Source organism: Zootoca vivipara, chromosome Z, assembly GCF_963506605.1.
Source record: "Zootoca vivipara chromosome Z, rZooViv1.1, whole genome shotgun sequence".
Taxonomy (NCBI): Eukaryota; Metazoa; Chordata; class Lepidosauria; order Squamata; family Lacertidae; genus Zootoca; species Zootoca vivipara.
Window position 1 is genome coordinate 9,493,988 of NC_083294.1, and position 17,400 is coordinate 9,511,387.

At 46.6% G+C, this 17,400-nt stretch overlaps 1 protein-coding gene across 3 annotated transcripts in view; it reads left to right on the forward strand.

Annotated features, from left to right (window-relative positions):
* Positions 1 to 13,256: 13,256 nt before the first annotated feature.
* The window catches only part of GARNL3 (GTPase activating Rap/RanGAP domain like 3), a 104,696-nt gene continuing 100,552 nt past the window's right edge, over positions 13,257 to 17,400 (forward strand). For all 3 annotated transcript variants that reach the window (XM_035113396.2, XM_035113399.2, XM_035113398.2), the window contains exon 1: positions 13,257 to 13,548. In XM_035113396.2, coding sequence (XP_034969287.1) covers positions 13,451 to 13,548 — 98 coding nt within the window. In that variant the 5' untranslated portion in view covers positions 13,257 to 13,450. The remainder of the gene's footprint in view (positions 13,549 to 17,400) is intronic.

Sequence of the window (17,400 nt, forward strand, 5' to 3'; positions counted from 1 at the left end):
AGAAAATGGCAATTAAAATGATCAAGGGGATGGAGCAACTCCCCTATGAAGAAAAGTTGCAGCATTTTGAACTTTTTTTAGAAAAGGTGAGTTAGTGGCAACATGATATACCGGAGTAAGTTTATCCCTGAGTTCTCCTGCTCTCATTAACGCTAGAACTTGGGGGTACTCAATGAAGCTGAATGTTGGAAGAATAAGGACAGATCAAAGAAAGTACTTTTTTCATGCAGTGCACAGTTAAACCGTGGAAGCTGCTCCCACAGGATGCAGCGATGACCACCAACTTTGATGAGCTTAAAAGAGATTGGCCAAACTCATGGAGGATAAGGCTGTCAATGGCTACTAGTCATGGTCAGGGACAGATTGAGGTTTGATGAGGCCCTAAGCTAGTGAAGGTAATGGGGCCCTTTATATGTCTAGCTGTCCTTTGTCAACAACAAATTGTCACTGGTTTTTGTGTTGAATATATGCTCTTTGGTAATTTATGGACCTAATAGGTTTCTAAAGCCATTTGCACATAACAAAATATGTATTTTATACAAAGTAATTGTATTATATTTTGGAAATGTACACCCAGTTTTTTTTTCCTTTAAGTTTTTTTGGGGGCCCCAAGAGAGTGGGGCCCTAAGCTATAGCTTGTTTAACCTATACAGTACATAAATCCGGCACTGCTCATGGTGGTTATTCTTTGCCTACATAGGGGAGGGGAGCGTGCTCTTGTGTTAGGTTTCTACTTGCAAGTTTCCCATAGGCATTTGGTTGGTCACAGTGAGAATAGGATGCTGGACTGATCTAGCAAGGCTCTGCTTAAGTTTAGCAATTAATAGCTGTCCAGTTCTGTGGGAGCTTAAGGGCAGCTGGCAATCAAGAGCCCAAGTCAAGCAGAGAGTTTGTCTTACAATAGTGCCAAGATATCTTGCTAACCTTGCCTACAAAGGTCCGTATAGTTAAAGCTATGGTTTCCCCAGTAGTGATGTATGGAAGTGAGAGCTGGACCATAAAGAAGGCTGGTCACCGAAGAATGGATGCTTTTGAATTCTGGTGCTGGAGGAGACTCTTGAGAATCCCATGGACTGCTAGAAGATCAAACCTATCCATTCTGAAGGAAATCAGCCCTGAGTGCTCACTGGAAGGACAGATTGTGAAGCTGAGGCTCCAATACTTTGGCCACCTCATGAGAAGAGAAGACTCCCTGGAAAAGACCCTGATGTTGGGAAAGATTGAGGGCACTAGGAGAAGGGGACGACAGAGGACAAGATGGTTGGACAGTGTTCTCGAAGCTACGAACATGAGTTTGACCAAACTGCGGGAGGCAGTGGAAGACAGGAGTGCCTGGCGTGCTCTGGTCCATGGGGTCACCAAGAGTCGGACGCGACTGAATGACTAAACAACAACAACATCTTGCTAAGTTCACTGCATGACAATTTTTCTCTGCAGGGAGCTGCTTCTGCTTATTTTTGAATTTTAATGGCAGCAAGAAAACAGAGAGGAAGCCATTACCTCCACCTACTGGCTATAACGTGATTATTTTTCATTCATAAGGCCTAGAACGGGACACGGGTCAGGTGGCACTGTGGGTTAAACCACAAAGCCTAGGGCTTGGCGATCAGAAGGTCCACAATTCGAATCCCTGTGACGGGGTGAGCTCCCATTGTTTAGTCTCAGCTCCTGCCAACCTAGTAGTTCGAAAACACGTCAAAGTGCTAGTAGATAAATAGATACTGCTCTGGTGGGAAGGTAAACGGCGTTTCTGTGCACTGCTCTGGTTTGCCAAAAGTGGCTTAGTTATGCTGTCCATATGACCCGAAAGCTGTACATCGGCTCCCTCGGCCAGTAAAGCGAGATGAGCACCGCAACCCCAGAGTCGTCCGCGACTGGACCTAACTGTCAGGGGTCCCTTTACCTTTACCTTTAAGGCCTTGTATCTTGCAATAACTTCCATTAAATCACCAACGCTGGACCGAAACAATTTTTGCCCCCTAATCTTCAAGACAAATTGTTCTTATGCCTGAATCATTCATATTGTGGAGCAAATGTTCCCTTTCATCAGTGGTGGCTCCCACCCATTTGGTCTGGTAAGTAGGAAGGCAGGGAGCCCAAACAGTAGGTGGTGCCAGAGCCAACTCACTACAGTTCTATAGAATCATAGCGTTGGAAGGGACCCCAGGGTCATCTAGTCCAACCCCCTGCAATGCAAGAATCTCAGCTAAAACATCCACGACAGATGGTCATCTGACTTCTGAGTCAATAGTGTGATGTAGCAGCTAAAAAAGCCAATGCAATTCTGGGCTGCATCAATAGGAATATAGCATCTATATCAAGGGAAGTAATAGTACCACTGTATTCTGCTCTGGTCAGACCTCACCTGGAGTACTGTGTCCAGTTCTGGGCACCACAGTTCAAGACGGATACTGACTAGAACGGGTCCAGAGGAGGGAAACCAAAATGGTCAAAGGCCTGGAAACAATGCCTTATGAGGAACGGCTTAGGGAGCTGGACCTGTTTAGCCTGGAGAAGAGAAGGTTAAGGGGTGTCATGATAGCCATATTCAAATATATTAAAGGATGCCATATAGAGGAGGGAGAAAGGTTGTTTTCTGCTGCTCCAGAGAAGCGGAGCAATGGATTCAAACTACAAGAAAGAAGATTCCACCTAAACATTAGGAAGAACTTCCTAACAGTAGGAGCTGTTCGACAGTGGAATTTGCTGCCAAGGAGTGTGGTGGAGTCTCCTTCTTTGGGGGTCTTTAAGCAGAGGCTTGACAGCCATCTGTCAGGAATGCTTTGGTGGTGTTTCCTGCTTGGCAGGGGGTTGGACTGGATGGCCTTTGTGGTCTCTTCCAACTCTATGATTCTATGATTCTGCTTAAAAACCTCCAATGAAGCAGAGTTCACAAAACCCTTGAGAGAGTCTGTTCCACTGCTGAACAGCTCTTACTGTCAGAAAGTTTTTCTGAATGTTTAGTTGGAATTTCCTTTCTTGCAACTTGAAGCCATTGGTTCGAGTCCTGCCCTTGTGAGCCAGAGAAAACAAGCATGCTCCCTCCTCCATGTGACAGCCCTTGTGATATTTGAAGATGGCTATCATGTCTCCTTTCAGTCTCCTCTTTTCCAGGCTAAGCATACCCAACTCCCACAGCCATTCCTCATAAGGCTTAGTTTCCAGACTCTTGTTCATCTTTGTCACTCTCCTCTGGACACGTTCCAGCTTGTCAACATCCTTCTTAAACTGTGGTGCCCAGAACTGGACGCAGTATTCCATGTGTGGTCTGACTAAGGCAGAATAAAGGTAAAGGGACCCCTGACCATTAGGTCCAGTCGTGACTGACTCTGGGGTTGCAGGGCTCATCTCGCATTATTGGCCAAGGGAGCCGGCGTACAGCTTCCAGGTCATGTGGCCAGCATGACTAAGCCGCTTCTGGCGAACCAGAGCAGCACACGGAAACGCCGTTGACCTTCCCGCTGCAGCGGTACCTATTTCTCTACTTGCACTCTGACGTGCTTTAGAACTGCTAGGTTGGCAGGAGCTGGGACCAAACAACAGGAGCTCACCCCGTCGTGGGGATTTGAACCGCCGACCTTCTGATCTCACCCTCCTCCCTGCTGAGTTCTACAAGGGCAACACTAAGATTGAAGAGGAAGAAGAGGGAGGTGGTAGTCAGGGCCAACCTCTGTACATACTGGTGGTAAGAAAGAAGGGAGGCAGGTGGGGCCTGGCTGAAGACAGGCTGAGATGGGATAGTGCCCCATTGGCTCTAATGGACCAGCTTCCACTGCTAAAATTGGGTAAAGCCTCGGGTAGGCCTATTAATTTAAATGGGCCTACTCTGAGTGAAACTTACTTGAATGCAACACAGAATGTTTAATCACACAATAAGGGGGTCCTTATTAAAGCACAGCTGCAGCTCAAAACTATTTTTAGCAACATTCGATTTCTGGATAGGTAATCACGACAGGAAAGGAAGCTGCACGTTTTTTCTCCATGTGTTTATATTTATATAATAAATAATAATAATTTATTGTTTATACCCCGCCCATCTGGCCGGGTTCCCCCAGCCACTCTGGGCGGCTTCCAACAAAACATTAAAATACAGAAATCAAACATTAAAAGCTTCCCTAAACAGGGCTGCCTTGAGGTGCCTTCTAAAGGTCTGGTAATTGTTGTTCTCTTTGACCTCTGGTGGGACGGCATTCCACAGGGTGGGTGCTTTATATACTTAATGTACAGCAGAACATAATAAGAGCCTGGCTGCTGACCCATCTAGTCCAGCATCCTGTTCTCACGGTGCCCATATAGATGCCCCGAAGGGCCTGAGTGTGACACAGCTCTGCACAATTACAATTCCTTGCTTCAGGTATTCAGAAGCATATCGCTGGGGCAGCATATCCCGTTTCACCGCTTGAGGTGAGATAGGAAGTGCTGTTTTGCCCTGCCATGGGAATAGCGGGGGGGGGGAAGCTGCCCCCCAATCAAGTAAATAAATAAAAATACTTAACTGAAAGTAGAAATTGTAGATAAAGGAAAAGGTAAAGGGACCCCTGACCATTAGGCCCAGTTGTGACCGACTCTGGGGTTGCGTGCTCATCTCGCATTATTGGCCAAGGGAGCTGGCGTATAGCTTCCAGGTCATATGGCCAGCATGACAAAGCCGCTTCTGGCAAACCAGAGCAGCACATGGAAACGCCGTTTACCTTCCCGCTGTAGAGGTTCCTATTTATCTACTTGCATTTTGACGTGCTTTCGAACTGCTAGGTTGGCAGGAGCTGGGACCAAGCAACGGGAGCTCACCCCGTCGTGGGGATTCGAACCGCCGACCTTCTGATCAGCAAGCCCTAGGCTCAGTGGTTTAGCCCACAGTGCCACCTGGGTCCCCTAGAAATTGTAGATAGATTTTGACCATTTTTTCTGAGCACTTGGGGTCAAAAGAAAGTAATTTAAAACAACTGTTGTCAAGACATTTCATTCTGAATTTGCTAGACAGAGCCAGGCAGAAGATGAGGACAGGTGGGTGTCCTGCCTCTACTCAACATAAATCCTGGCTACGCCCATGTGCCCAACCACTTCTCCCATCACAATCTACCTGCTCCTGCTGCCGCCTGCTCTGTCACTGCTGTGAGCCATGACACATCTGCTGCTGGCAAAGAAGTGCCACTGCCACCAGCGTCAATTTTGGACAAAAGCAGTGCTTTGGGGGGGGGGTATACAGAGGTACACATACCCCTCAATATTTTGTGAATCTACGTTTTCGCCTCATTGAGGAGTAGTATTTCAATATGAGTAGGAAAATGAGAGTACCCCTAAACATATTTTTTTAGGGGAAAAAAGCACTGGGCAGGAGATCTTCCCCAAAATCACAAGATTTTGCATGCTCTGCAAAATCTTGTGTGATTTCAGGCAAAATTGGTGCTGTTGGCAGCAGCATTTCTCTGCTTCTGGCACCCATGGGCGTGCAACGTGGGAGGCTTCTGCTGCCTGAAGCAGTGACCTCACTCTGCTTAACGTCTGGGCCGGCTCTGCATACTGCCTCTAACAGTAGAGGTAAAATGTAATAAGAGCCCTGCTGGATTAGACCAATGGCTCATCTAGTCTAGCATTGTTTTCTCAGGCTGGCCAACCAGATGCCCATTAGAAGACAGAGGGCATGACTTGAGTGCAATTGTCTGTGGGGAACACAGGCATCATCCCCACACCCCCAAATGTCTAATTTCCAGAAACTCAGAGGAAGAGCCTGGCAGCTCAAAAGAGCAGTACAAATGGAACATTTTTTCCACAAGGCAAAGAAGCGAAAGTGTTGCTTTTTTTTTTTAACAGGGGCACGTAACACAAACTCTGGCTAGTCAAGGGGGCCAGTTGGAGTGTTTGATAAGTTCCACACCATGCTCTGTTACCCACACACGCCTTCCCGTGATTAAAAAAAAAGGTTCTGCAAATATCCATCTGAGAGATTTGACGTATATTTGCCTGAGCACTCTTGCAGATAAGTTTGAAGATAAGTTTGCAATATACTTTCTCTCCCAGTGAAATCTGTCAAGGTCAAAGATTTGCTTTAGAGATGTATTTTCAATTCCTCTTTTGGAGAGGTCATGAGTGTTGGAAAATGAGCAAGAAAAAATTGTTACGGTCATCATCACCTTGAGCTTTGTCTTCTTCACAGGAAACATGTGCGCATTTGATTCCCTGCAATGGTTTTCCGCAGCCACAACCTTAACGTGTATCTGTTTCTTCTTTTAATCCTATTGGATGACGGCCAGCTCCCAGAGTTTAAAAAAGGGGTGGGCAACTTAAGACCCTGGGCCTAATTTAATGTGTTCATCAGCCTCCTTTCAAAGGGGCCTCTCCAAGTTATCTGTACCTAACTGCAGTCCACTGAGTAGGGAAGAAGGGGGAGAGCTAGAGGGGGGAGTGCTAGAGAGGAAAAGTGGTTGCTTGAAAAAGAGAGAAAGAGGTATCTGAAAAAGAGAAAAAAGTGCCTGAAAGAGAGAGAAAGAAATGGGTGAGAGGGTGAGAGAAAGGTGGAAGGGGTGTCTGAAAAAACAGTGTTTGAAAGAGAAAGAAAGAGAGTGTCTGAAAGAGAAAAAGGCAGTGTCTGAATGAGAGAGAGAGAGAGAGAGAGAGAGAGAGAGAGAGAGAGAGAGAGAGAGAGAGAGAGAGAGAGAGAGAATGGGGTGGCAGAAAGAGAAAAGCTTTAGCTCTAATTCCTTCTGCCACTTGCCCTGGCCCTATGCACTGCTGTTATGTGGCTCACAAAAGATGACCCCTAAAGAAATGTGACTGAGTTTTTCAACCCCTGCTCTAAACACAGAGAGAGTTCAATCATTTTTAATAGACTTTCAACACTTGTCCATAAAACTACATTCCCTAAATGTAATCAATAGACATGCAAATACAGAGATTAAAAATGTGTGTTTGGGGCCGTGTATAAGTGTGTGTGTAACCATCTTGCCTGACCTCGACTTGACTCTTGTAAGGCTCTTGTAAGTCTCACTCACCAGAACATTCTGTATTGAGATTTAGTGATTGTAGGGGGAAAGAACGTGCAGAACTCACAATGCAGTGGAAGGGTAAGAAATCCCCAAGCTAGTGCCTGGGCTATATCTCTCAAGAGTTGGGGATGAGATAATAACAACAAAAAGTGATGTGATGACTTAGGGGCAGACTGGAACACCACTGCTTTTTATAAACATCACTGTGTCTATCAAAGCTACAGTCCCCCTTTTTTTCTTATTCACTTCCTTTTAGCCTTGCAGAGCCACCTTAGTCAAATTGAATCCTCTGCACCCTCATTAAATCACCAATAGAACTCTTAATGTGATCCCTGAATGCTCATTAACAACTCCCACTGAAGAACAATAGGGTGAAGTGGTGAGCTGTCAAATCTTGCCTGAAAGGGGGTATCTGCTCCATTGTCTTAACTGCTTAACTACCGGTAGCCACTTTGTTGTATTTATTTGATGTGTTTTTGTTACAGCTGTGTTCCCGCCCCCGCCCCCAGCAAGCAGAGACCGAGCTGCTCTCGCTAAAGCAAAGCCCTTTCCTCTCACCAGATGTCAAAGATGTCACCCTCTCACCAGATGTCAAAGAGAAAAACAAGGACCAGACTTTTAGAAGATAACTGAAGGCAGCCCTGCTTAGGGAAGCTTTTAATGTTTAATAGACTATTGTATTTTAATATTTTGTTGGAAGCCGCCCAGAGTGGCTGGGGAAACCCAGCCAGATGGGCGGGGTATAAATAAATAAATAAATAAATAAACAAATAAATAAGTAGTAGTAGTAGTAGTTGCCTTGTAGAACTCATGCGGAAGAGGTTGTAAACAACACTAGTTCTGTCTCTCATTGCTTCCAGTTCTGTCTGCTCTGGTTCCACCTACTCCTGGCCTCCCTGCTTTCCGCTCTACGGCTCAGTTGGTGGAGCATGAGACTGTTAATCTCAGGGTTGTGGGTTCAAGCCCCACGTTGGGTGAAATATTCCTGCATTACAGGGGGTTGGACTAGATGACCCTCATGGTCCCTTCCAACTATGTGGTTCCAACCAATATGTGTGGTGGAAATTTCCACAAATGGAACATAACAGATATTTCCAATGGGTACCAGCCATCCTAGTCAAAGTCCTGGATATAGCAGAAGCATCCTCTGAAGGATGGTGGCCATTTATGTCAAATGTGGAGAAAGGCCACCAGTGCTGCAACCCATGGGAAAACGGGTTTCCTGTTGGCTTTGTTAAAATGGTTCAGAAGCTGACGCTACTGCAGATTGCTGTTGCTGCAATACACCAGTGTATTAATGAGCACTTCAGAACTATTTGTTGTTGTTTAGTCGTTGTTATGTGCGACTCTTCGTGACCCCATGGGCCAGAGCATGCCAGGCACTCCTGTCTTCCACTGCCTCCCACAGCTTGGTCAGGCTCATGTTGGTGGCTTCGAGAACACTGTTCAACCATCTCATCCTCTGTCATCCCCTTCTCCTTGTGCCCTCCATCTTTCCCAACATCAGGGTCTTTTCCAGTGAGTCAGAACTATGGTGTATAATAACTGTCCTGAGATATCTGGACTGGCTGGCTATATGTTGCTTGGCTCCATTTGCTGTGCTGACATTAACACTAAGGTCGCCAAGCCTCTTAGGCCTTATGGGATTTTTGAGGAGGAGGAGGAGGAGGAGGATTACTGTATTATTATTTTGGATTTGATATCCCACTTTATCACTCCCTGAAGGAGTCTCAAAGTGGCTAGCATTCTCCTTTCCCTTCCTCACCCACAACAAACACTCTGTGAGGCGAGTGAGGCTGAGAGACTACAGAGAAGTGTGACTAGTCCAAGGCCACCCAGCAGCTGCATGTGGAGGAGCGGGGACACGAACCCGGTTCCCCAGATTAGGAGTCTACTGCTCTTAACCACTACACCACACTGGCTCTTACTTGAGCAAGTGTTGTGGGAATCGCCTCAGGTCATTTCTCATTTCTCATCCTTCACCCCCCCCCCCTGGAACAGCAACCCCAGGCAAGAAACACACACACACCTACACACACACACACACAGAGAGAGAGAGAGAGAGAGAGAGAGAGAGAGAGAGAGAGAGAGAGAGAGAGAGAGAGATTTCAAGGGATCTGTGTAAAAGACAGATGCAGGAGAAGTAAGAGTCTTGAAAAGCACATATAGCTGAAAGGGGAAGTGGGAGTGAGAGTCCCTCTTCTAATGTCCTCCTTCAGCTCTATGTACTTTCAAGGGAGCAAAAGATAATCATCCTCGCCACCTCACGCCATGTGGCGCCCCCTAGTTGTGGGACTTCACACTCCTGGAAGCCTAGGTGGAATTTTGCCACATGGTGAAGACCTGTTTGATTTCTCAAGCCTCTGGAGGTTATTTATAAATGACAATGAGGGTTGTGGTGCTGGTGATTTTGCCTGAATCTCCATTTTGTGTTTGTTCTTTTGCTACTGTTTCATTAGGGATGCTTAAATTGCATTTTATGAATCTATATTGTTACCGCCTACGTTTAACGACTGTGGAAATGGCTTTGAGATCACTCCACTTGTGCACAAAGTGGTATTCTACAGCCCTTGAAAAAATATAAATAAATAAACATACTTAGTCTGAATCCAACTCCTGGAAATCAATAGCATTGTAGATTTCAATTTATATTGAACACTCTTTCATAATATATATTTTTTAATGCTAGTCTTGTTACCAATTAACTCCTGACCTAATTTACAGACTGCCTGCTACCTTCCCCATCAGCTTGTCAGGGAAATTACCTTCTGAGCACCCACTGTGAATTATGCAGCTCCTTTCTGAGGGTGGGTGCTACATTCTCCCGCCCGCTCTGATCCTTAAAGGAACACATCCATCCTTCCTTTTTGACCAAGTGGTAGCATGCGAACGGTGGAAGACTTTCTTGGTGGGATCTGCTGTAGGTAGAAATGGGAGAAAAATTGGATCCAGTATGGATTTAAAGCCAAATCTATTGAATTTGGCCCTTTCTGAAACAATATGAGAAGGGGAAAACAGCCATCCTAAAAGTCAGATCTAGTAGAAAGATCCATCCTTGAAGATTTGCACTTATTCATATTTTGCAGTGCAGTTCTCTAACCAAGCAATGTGTGCAAAAATGTAGATGCTGGAGGAAAGTGTGCGTAAAAATACTAACAAATGCATTGTATTAAAGGAAATTGCAAAAATAAAATAAAAGTGTACATTAGTCAAAACTGCATATGAAAACACTCACTTTCATAGAATCATAGAGTTGGAAGGGATCCCCAGGGTCACCTAGTCCAACCCCTTGCAATGCAGGAATCTAGGCTAAAGTATCCATGACAGATGGCCATCCAACCTTTGCTTAAAAACCTCCAATGAAGCAGAGTTGTTGAACAGATTTTACTGTCAGAAAGTTCTTCCTGATATTTAGCTGGAACCTCCTTTCTTGTAATTTGAAATCATTGTATCAAGTCCTACCCTCCAGAGCAGGAGAAAACAAGCTTGCTCCATCTCCCATGTGACAGTTCTTGAGATATTTAAAGATGGCTATCATATCTCCTCTCAGTCTCTCAGTTTCATTTAACAGAAAACATTTAGAAGGTCACCTGCACATTTTGTTCCATAACTTTCTTTCTAGGAGGAGGAGTTACTTGCTTCAAAAAAGAAGAAGAAGAAGAAAGAAAGAAAGCTCAGAGTCTGGGGCACCTGCCCAGGTACACCAGTGAAAGCCTTTGCAGGTCCTATGGCTTCTGTGTTGACCTCTGTTGTAAGCAAATCAGGATGAAGGCAGAGCAAATCATCTCGCTGTCATCAAAGTGCCATGTAAACAAATCAGAACAGCACCCTCTTCTCACACTGGCCAAACAGATGCCCATGCGAAGCCTGCAAGCAGGACATGAGCACAATAGTCCTTTCCCCACCTATATTCACAGCAGCTGGTAACTAGCAGCACTTTAATCCACTTTAATATTTCTGGTATGCATTTGAATCCCTCCTGCAAAGTACAATCTAGAGGCAACCCAAGACCCAGCCAACCGGACCAGGGGCCTGGGTAAGCTTCAATGCATCCGTGGCCCCCAGGGAGCCTGGCATCTTCTCAGGAATGCCAAGTGCAGACACTAGGCCTGTCTCTACAGAGGGGGGAGCGGGGAGAGAGAATCCAAACTGTAAGCAGCAGGACCGAAATACCATGAAATGGAAGAGGCAGCTGTTGGTCTGTGACATTTCTATGCGGAGACAAAATGTATACAAATCCGAACACTTCATGAAATGTAGTTCAGTGGCTGAGCGCATGCTTTGCATGCAAAAAGTTCCCTTCCCTGGTCGAATCCCCGGCATCTCCTGTTGGAGCTGAGTCTGGAAACTCCTGTTGAAGCCCAGGACACCCAGCACCAGCCAGTTTGTAGAGTCTGTGTTGTATATCAGGGCTCATCAGCCTTCATGTGCAGCAACCAGCAATACTGCATGCAGCGGAGTATTTCTTTCAAACTTAATTTTGGCAGGGACCCTGTGGAAGGCACCTGTGGCAACAGCTGCTGTAGAAAATAGAGATATAGATGGACCGACCAATGGTCTGATTTGGTTTAGGGCAGCTTATCAGAAGAGTCCCACTTGATCAGGCCAAAAGCCCATCTAGTCCAGCGTCTTGTTCAGACATAAGGTAAAGGTAAAGGGACCCCTGACCATTAGGTCCAGTCGTGACCGACTCTGGGGTTGCGCGCTCATCTCGCATTATTGGCCGAGGGAGCCAGCGTATAGCTTCCAGGTCATGTGGCCAGCATGACAAAGTCGCTTCTGGGAAACCAGAGCAGCACATGGAAACGCCATTTACCTTCCCGCTGTAGAGGTTCCTATTTATCTACTTGCATTTTGACGTGCTTTCGAACTGCTAGGTTGGCAGGAGCTGGGACCAAGCAACGGGAGCTCACCCCGTCACAGGGATTCGAACCACCAACCTTCTGATCAGTAAGCCCTAGGCTCAGTGGTTTTAACCACAGTGCCGCCTGGGGATAATAATAATTCCTCCCTATGAAACGCCCTCCCTTCAAATGTCAAAGAGATAAAGAATTACATAACTTTTAGAAGACATCTGAAATTGGGAAGTTTTTAATGTTTGATATTTTACTATGTTTTTAATATGCTGTAAGCCACCCAGAGCGGTTGGGGAAACCCAGCCAGATGGGTGGGATATGTATAATAAAGTTGTTGTTGTTGTTGTTGTTGTTGTTGTTGTTGTTGTTGTTGTTGTTGTTGTTGTTAGTGGCCAACCAGATATCCTAGTGGGAAGCCCAGAAGTACCGTAGACCCTGAGCGTAAAAATGTTCTCCCCATTTGTGATTCCCAGCAATTGGTATTGAGGCATCCAGCCTCCAGCAGTGAAGGGAGAACATAGCCATGACGGCTTCCAGCCACAGATAGCATTAGTAAAGGTAAAGGGACCCCTGACCTTTAAGGTCCAGTCGCAGAAAACTCTGAGGTTGTGGCGCTCATCTCGCTTTACTGGCCAAGGGAGCCGGCATACAGCTTCCAGGTCATGTGGCCAGCATGACAAAGCCACTTCTGGCGAACCAGAGCAGCGCACGGAGTGGTACCTATTTATCTATGGTACTTGCATTTTGACGTGCTTTCGAACCGCTAGGTTGGCAGGAGCTGGAACCAAGCAACGGGAGCTCACCCCGTCGTGGGGATTCGAACCGCCGACCTTCTGATCAGCAAGCCCTAGGCTCTGTGGTTTAACCCACAGCGCCACCCTCCATCAATTGCTCTAATATTCTCTAGTTACAGGTAGGTAGCCGTGTTGGTCTGAGTAAAATTTTTTTAAAAAAATCCTTCAGTAGCACCTTAAAGACCAACTAAGTTTTTATTTTGGTATGAAACTTAGTTGGTCTTTAATAAAACTTAGTTGGTCTTTAATAAAACTTAGTTGGTCTTTAAGGTGCTACTGAAGGATTTTTTTTATCTAATATCCTCTGTTAAAGGTCAACCAAGTTACCAAACTCCTGCCACAGTTCATACTTTTAATCATACTTTTAATCATAACAACTTAATTCTTACACACAACGTCTTGCCTGACATACTTTAGACACAGGCCCTAAAAGGCCACGATTAAAAAGCACAGTGCATCTGGACATGTGCAGACCGCCTGTCCTCCCCCCCAGCCCCAGCCCCTGGCTTCGCAGGGACCTGAGATGGGGAAGACTGAGCTTCCAGGCGCTCCCGAAATGAAAGACTGGATTTGCGCCAGGTAAAGCATCGGCGCCGAGGGCGGGGGTGGCGTAGTTTTTCGGCCGTTCTCTCTGCCTCCCCCTCCTCCACTTCTTCCGTGCGCCCCTCGCCAAAACTGGGCGGACCCAACCGCTCGTGGGGAGGAGAAAGCGAAAGAAAGAGAAAGCGGGGAGACCGACCAGCTCTCTCCGGTATCTCCTCCAGCAGCCAGGACCAACGCAGGATCCCGGGGCTTTCGAGGCGGAGCGGTATGGACGATGGCGTTGGAAGCGGCTCCCTTGACTAAGCTGAGGAGCCGGCGTGCCGCGTTGCTGCGGAAAGGAGTCAGCTTTGAATGCGAGAGCGACGGCGACAAGTAAGGGAGCAAAATTTTTATTATGGGGCGGATGCTTTGGGAACATCGGGCTGGATCTCTTGGTGGGAGGGGGGTGTCTCTAGACTCTCAGTAAGCCATCGGGGAGGGACGATCCATCCTGTCTGGATCCTCACACACCTGCATTGAGTGGTTGTTGCCGGAGCTTTGCCACGTTGGGGTCTAGGAGTCAGAGCGCCTGCTGCAGTAGAATATCCTAAAAGGGGTCCCGTGGGTTGGGATGTTGTCTCCCCACTCCGCCGAGTCCACCCCTGCTTTCTCCTCTTCACAGAACCGAACCAGGCCCAGGAAGTAGACAGCATTAAGGAGACACCCCACCTCCAAGAAAAAAAAAACCCACCCACCTGGCTTTCTTGATCAGTTCACTTCAATGCTCTGCTGACGTTGTATTGTATTCCAACTAAGTTCTACTCCAAGTAGACCCGTTGAAATGAACGAACCTAAGTTAGGCACGCACGTTGATCTGAATGAGTCTACTCTGAATAGGACTAACACATTGGCTTTTTGTCTGTTGTGCGGCCCATTCGAAGCTGCTGTTATGTACTGTAGCTGTAGTTATTTATACGGTGCAAAATAAATCTATATCGTTTGTGCATATTGGAAACAGCAGAGTCTGAGTTCGGAGGGGATCTGCTTAGAGAAGGAAAAAGACACCGAGGCCAGTGGGAGAAAGAAGTGCCCCAGTTTTGAGTCTGGGAGAGACGGGGATCTCAGAAAGTGTGCTTCTAAGTTCATGCAGAGTGCACTTTTATTTCTACTGAGGAGCTACAACTGGATGAGGAACTGTATATAGCCCCCAGTGGTGACTGGTGCTTGTTGGGACTGGTGGGGCAGAAAGCAAAGAGACCAACAGGAGGTGGAGCCAGAGCCAGTGATGGGCAGAGACAGACCCCATAACAGGTGGAGTCGCAGCCAGTGAAAAGCAGAGACAACTACTGTAATTCTGGTTGTGCCCTAATTCTCCTTCTTGCTGAGCCCCTACAAGCGCCACACTGAGAGTGAGGAGGAGGAAATTGACAGCCAGTGCCACCCTTGGATTGAATATAACAAGGCAGGGGTGGTGTTTCCTCCCACCCTCCCAAGATGTTGTGGGACCACAATTCCCATCATCCTGAACCATTGACTATGCTGGTGAGGCAGTGTGTTTTCTGCCCTAACTCATTTGCCTCCACCACAAGAATGCTGTAAGGCACCCCCAAACTTCAGCCCTCCAGATGTTTTGGACTACAGTTCCCATCCTCCCTGACCACTGGTCCTGCTAGCTAGGGATCATGGGAGTTGTAGGCCGAAACATCTGGAGGGCCACAGTTTGGGGATGCCTGCTGGAAGGGCACTTTGTAAGCATGGGTGTAGCCAGGATTTATGTTAGGGGGCAGGCTCATGTGGAGGGGGGGCAGAACTGAGCTATCTTTGACGAGATTGGTTAGTTAAGTATTTTTATTTTTTTACTAGATTTTTTTGGGGGGGAGGCAGCTGCCCCTTCCATCCTCCCTGGCTACACCCATGCTTGTAAGTAAGCTCACTAGAACTACTGGCATTCTGCATTTCTGTGCTACGGTAGGCAAGGAGGAGGAAGCTTCTATCCCCTGGCTGCCCACATGGTTTCTGTGGCAGTTGTGGAGCAGGGATGGTCAATATCAGATCTGTAAGGCTAGCTAGGGATTGCAGGATCACAGAGGGCACTGAGTAAGCAACTTGCTCCAGATGGGAACCTTTAAAACCCTTGTGGAGAACTCCAGAGTTTTAAAGGGCCAACCTTCTGCCCTGGAGATGGGCACTCCTCCTCCTCCATCCCATAGCCTCTTGAATGATATGTGCCATGTGTTGTTGGACAGGTGAGGTACAGTGGGAGGCATTGCATTACTCAAGCTTAGGAGATGGCAACTGTGAGGGTCTTGCCTCTGAACCGACACGCCCTGTATGGTATGGGACATCCTCCCAAGGGGCTGTCCGGCAGCCTCAGGCACAGTGGTCTTCTGATCTACAGCAGCCAGCTCAGAGCCCTGAGCTTGGTCCAGCTCCCTAGCTGGTGCCTCTGAGTCTGGATTGCTACTAGGTTCTGGGACCATAGCAGTGATGGAGCCCTACATTTCTTCCTCTAGTCCATTCACTTGCCTGCCCGCAGTTCCTCCTTATGTGTGTCTACCAGACTAGTAAGAGAAGTAGCTGCTCTTAGACAGGCCAATAATCTGACTAGGTCAGGCATCCCCAAACTTTGGCCCTCCAGCTGTTTTGGACTACAATTCCCATCATCCCTGACCACTGGTCCTGTTAGCTAGGGATCATAGGAGTTGTAGGCCAAAACATCTGGAGGGCCGCATTTTGGGGATGCCTGGACTAGGTATATCTCAGTGTTGTCTACACTAACTGTCAGCAGCTCTCTGGGGTACTGAGGCAGGGGTTTCTCCCAGTCCTATCTGAAGATGCCAGGGATTGAACCTGAGACCTTCTGCATGCAAAGCATGTGCTCTGCCGCTGAACTATGGCTCTTCTCATAAACATACAATAGGATTCTAGTCCTCATGGTTCTGAATAAAGGGTTAATTCATGCAGGAGTCTGCCTTACACTGAGTCAGACCATAAGGCAGCTAGCTTCCTATGAGATGTGCACCGTAGAACATGTTCCAGAATCCTGTACCTCAGAACCAGCTCCATGACAGAGGTGTTAATTTGCTTGTTTTGGAGGCTTGCCAATATAGAAAGTGTTCCCTGAGGGTAAAATGTTTTAATCCATTGAGAGATTAACTCCCTGGCCCTAAATAAACATTAAACCTCCTCCCAATGATATGTGGTGAAATCATGCCCAGAGTGCACTTTTCATTGGAGAATTTACACAGGAGTAGACCTACAACCTAGATATTCTACATCAAGTATCTGAGGCTTTACCATATGTTGTGGGACTCCAATTCCCATCAGCCCCACCCACCATGGTCTTTAATGAAGGATGATGAGAGTTGTAGTACAACAACATCTAGAGGACCACAGCTTCCTCATCCCTTTTATCGGAAATTGCCAACCGCACAATAGGTGATATCCAACATTAGTACTGTAATCCTTGCAGGAGATCCAATGAAGTCAATGGACTTGAGTAAGTTATGTCCATTCATTTTAATGGGTGTACTCTTGCATATGGTGGTTGGCTATTGTTCAGTGTAATGTGTTTGAGGTGGGGGGGGGGAATGTTCCTATAAAAATGGATCCAGAAGAAGAGACTTGAGTCCCTTTCTTTTAACATCACAATTGATTTATTCTAGGACATTCTACTACCCCGCAAGAGACATTTGAATATGACTTGGGGGGCCTAAAAATGTCCCTTCCAAATCATTTGTCTATTGTAGTTTAATTGGCTTTAACCCAAGCCAATTGTTCCAGAAGGATGTCTTAAAAATGGGCTTGGAGCAACCTGGTAAAACTGGGCTTGGGGCAACCTGTGTATCTGAAGAAGTGTGCGTGCACACGAAAGCTCATACCAAAATAAAAACTTAGTTGGTCTTTAAGGTGCTACTAAAGGAATTTTTTAATCTGGTAAATTAAGTTGAAATAAAGGAAGCACTTCTCCAGATGACCTGCATTCATCCTGATTTGCTTGCACAAAGCTTGTGTGGTGGTTAGAATTTGTCTGATCTTTATCACACACTTGTTCTGTTTCGTTTACGGAGTGATTCTACTACTTTGAGCATTAATCCTGCATCTTTCCTGATTTGCTTGCAGAGTGTTTATGCATCTTTCTGTTTGTCATTTGTTCATCCTACAATGAGGGGGGGCACTCCAAATGTTGGGGTTCAAAGTGATGCACCCTGGGGCAGAATGGCCTGAACTTGACATATCTTCCTA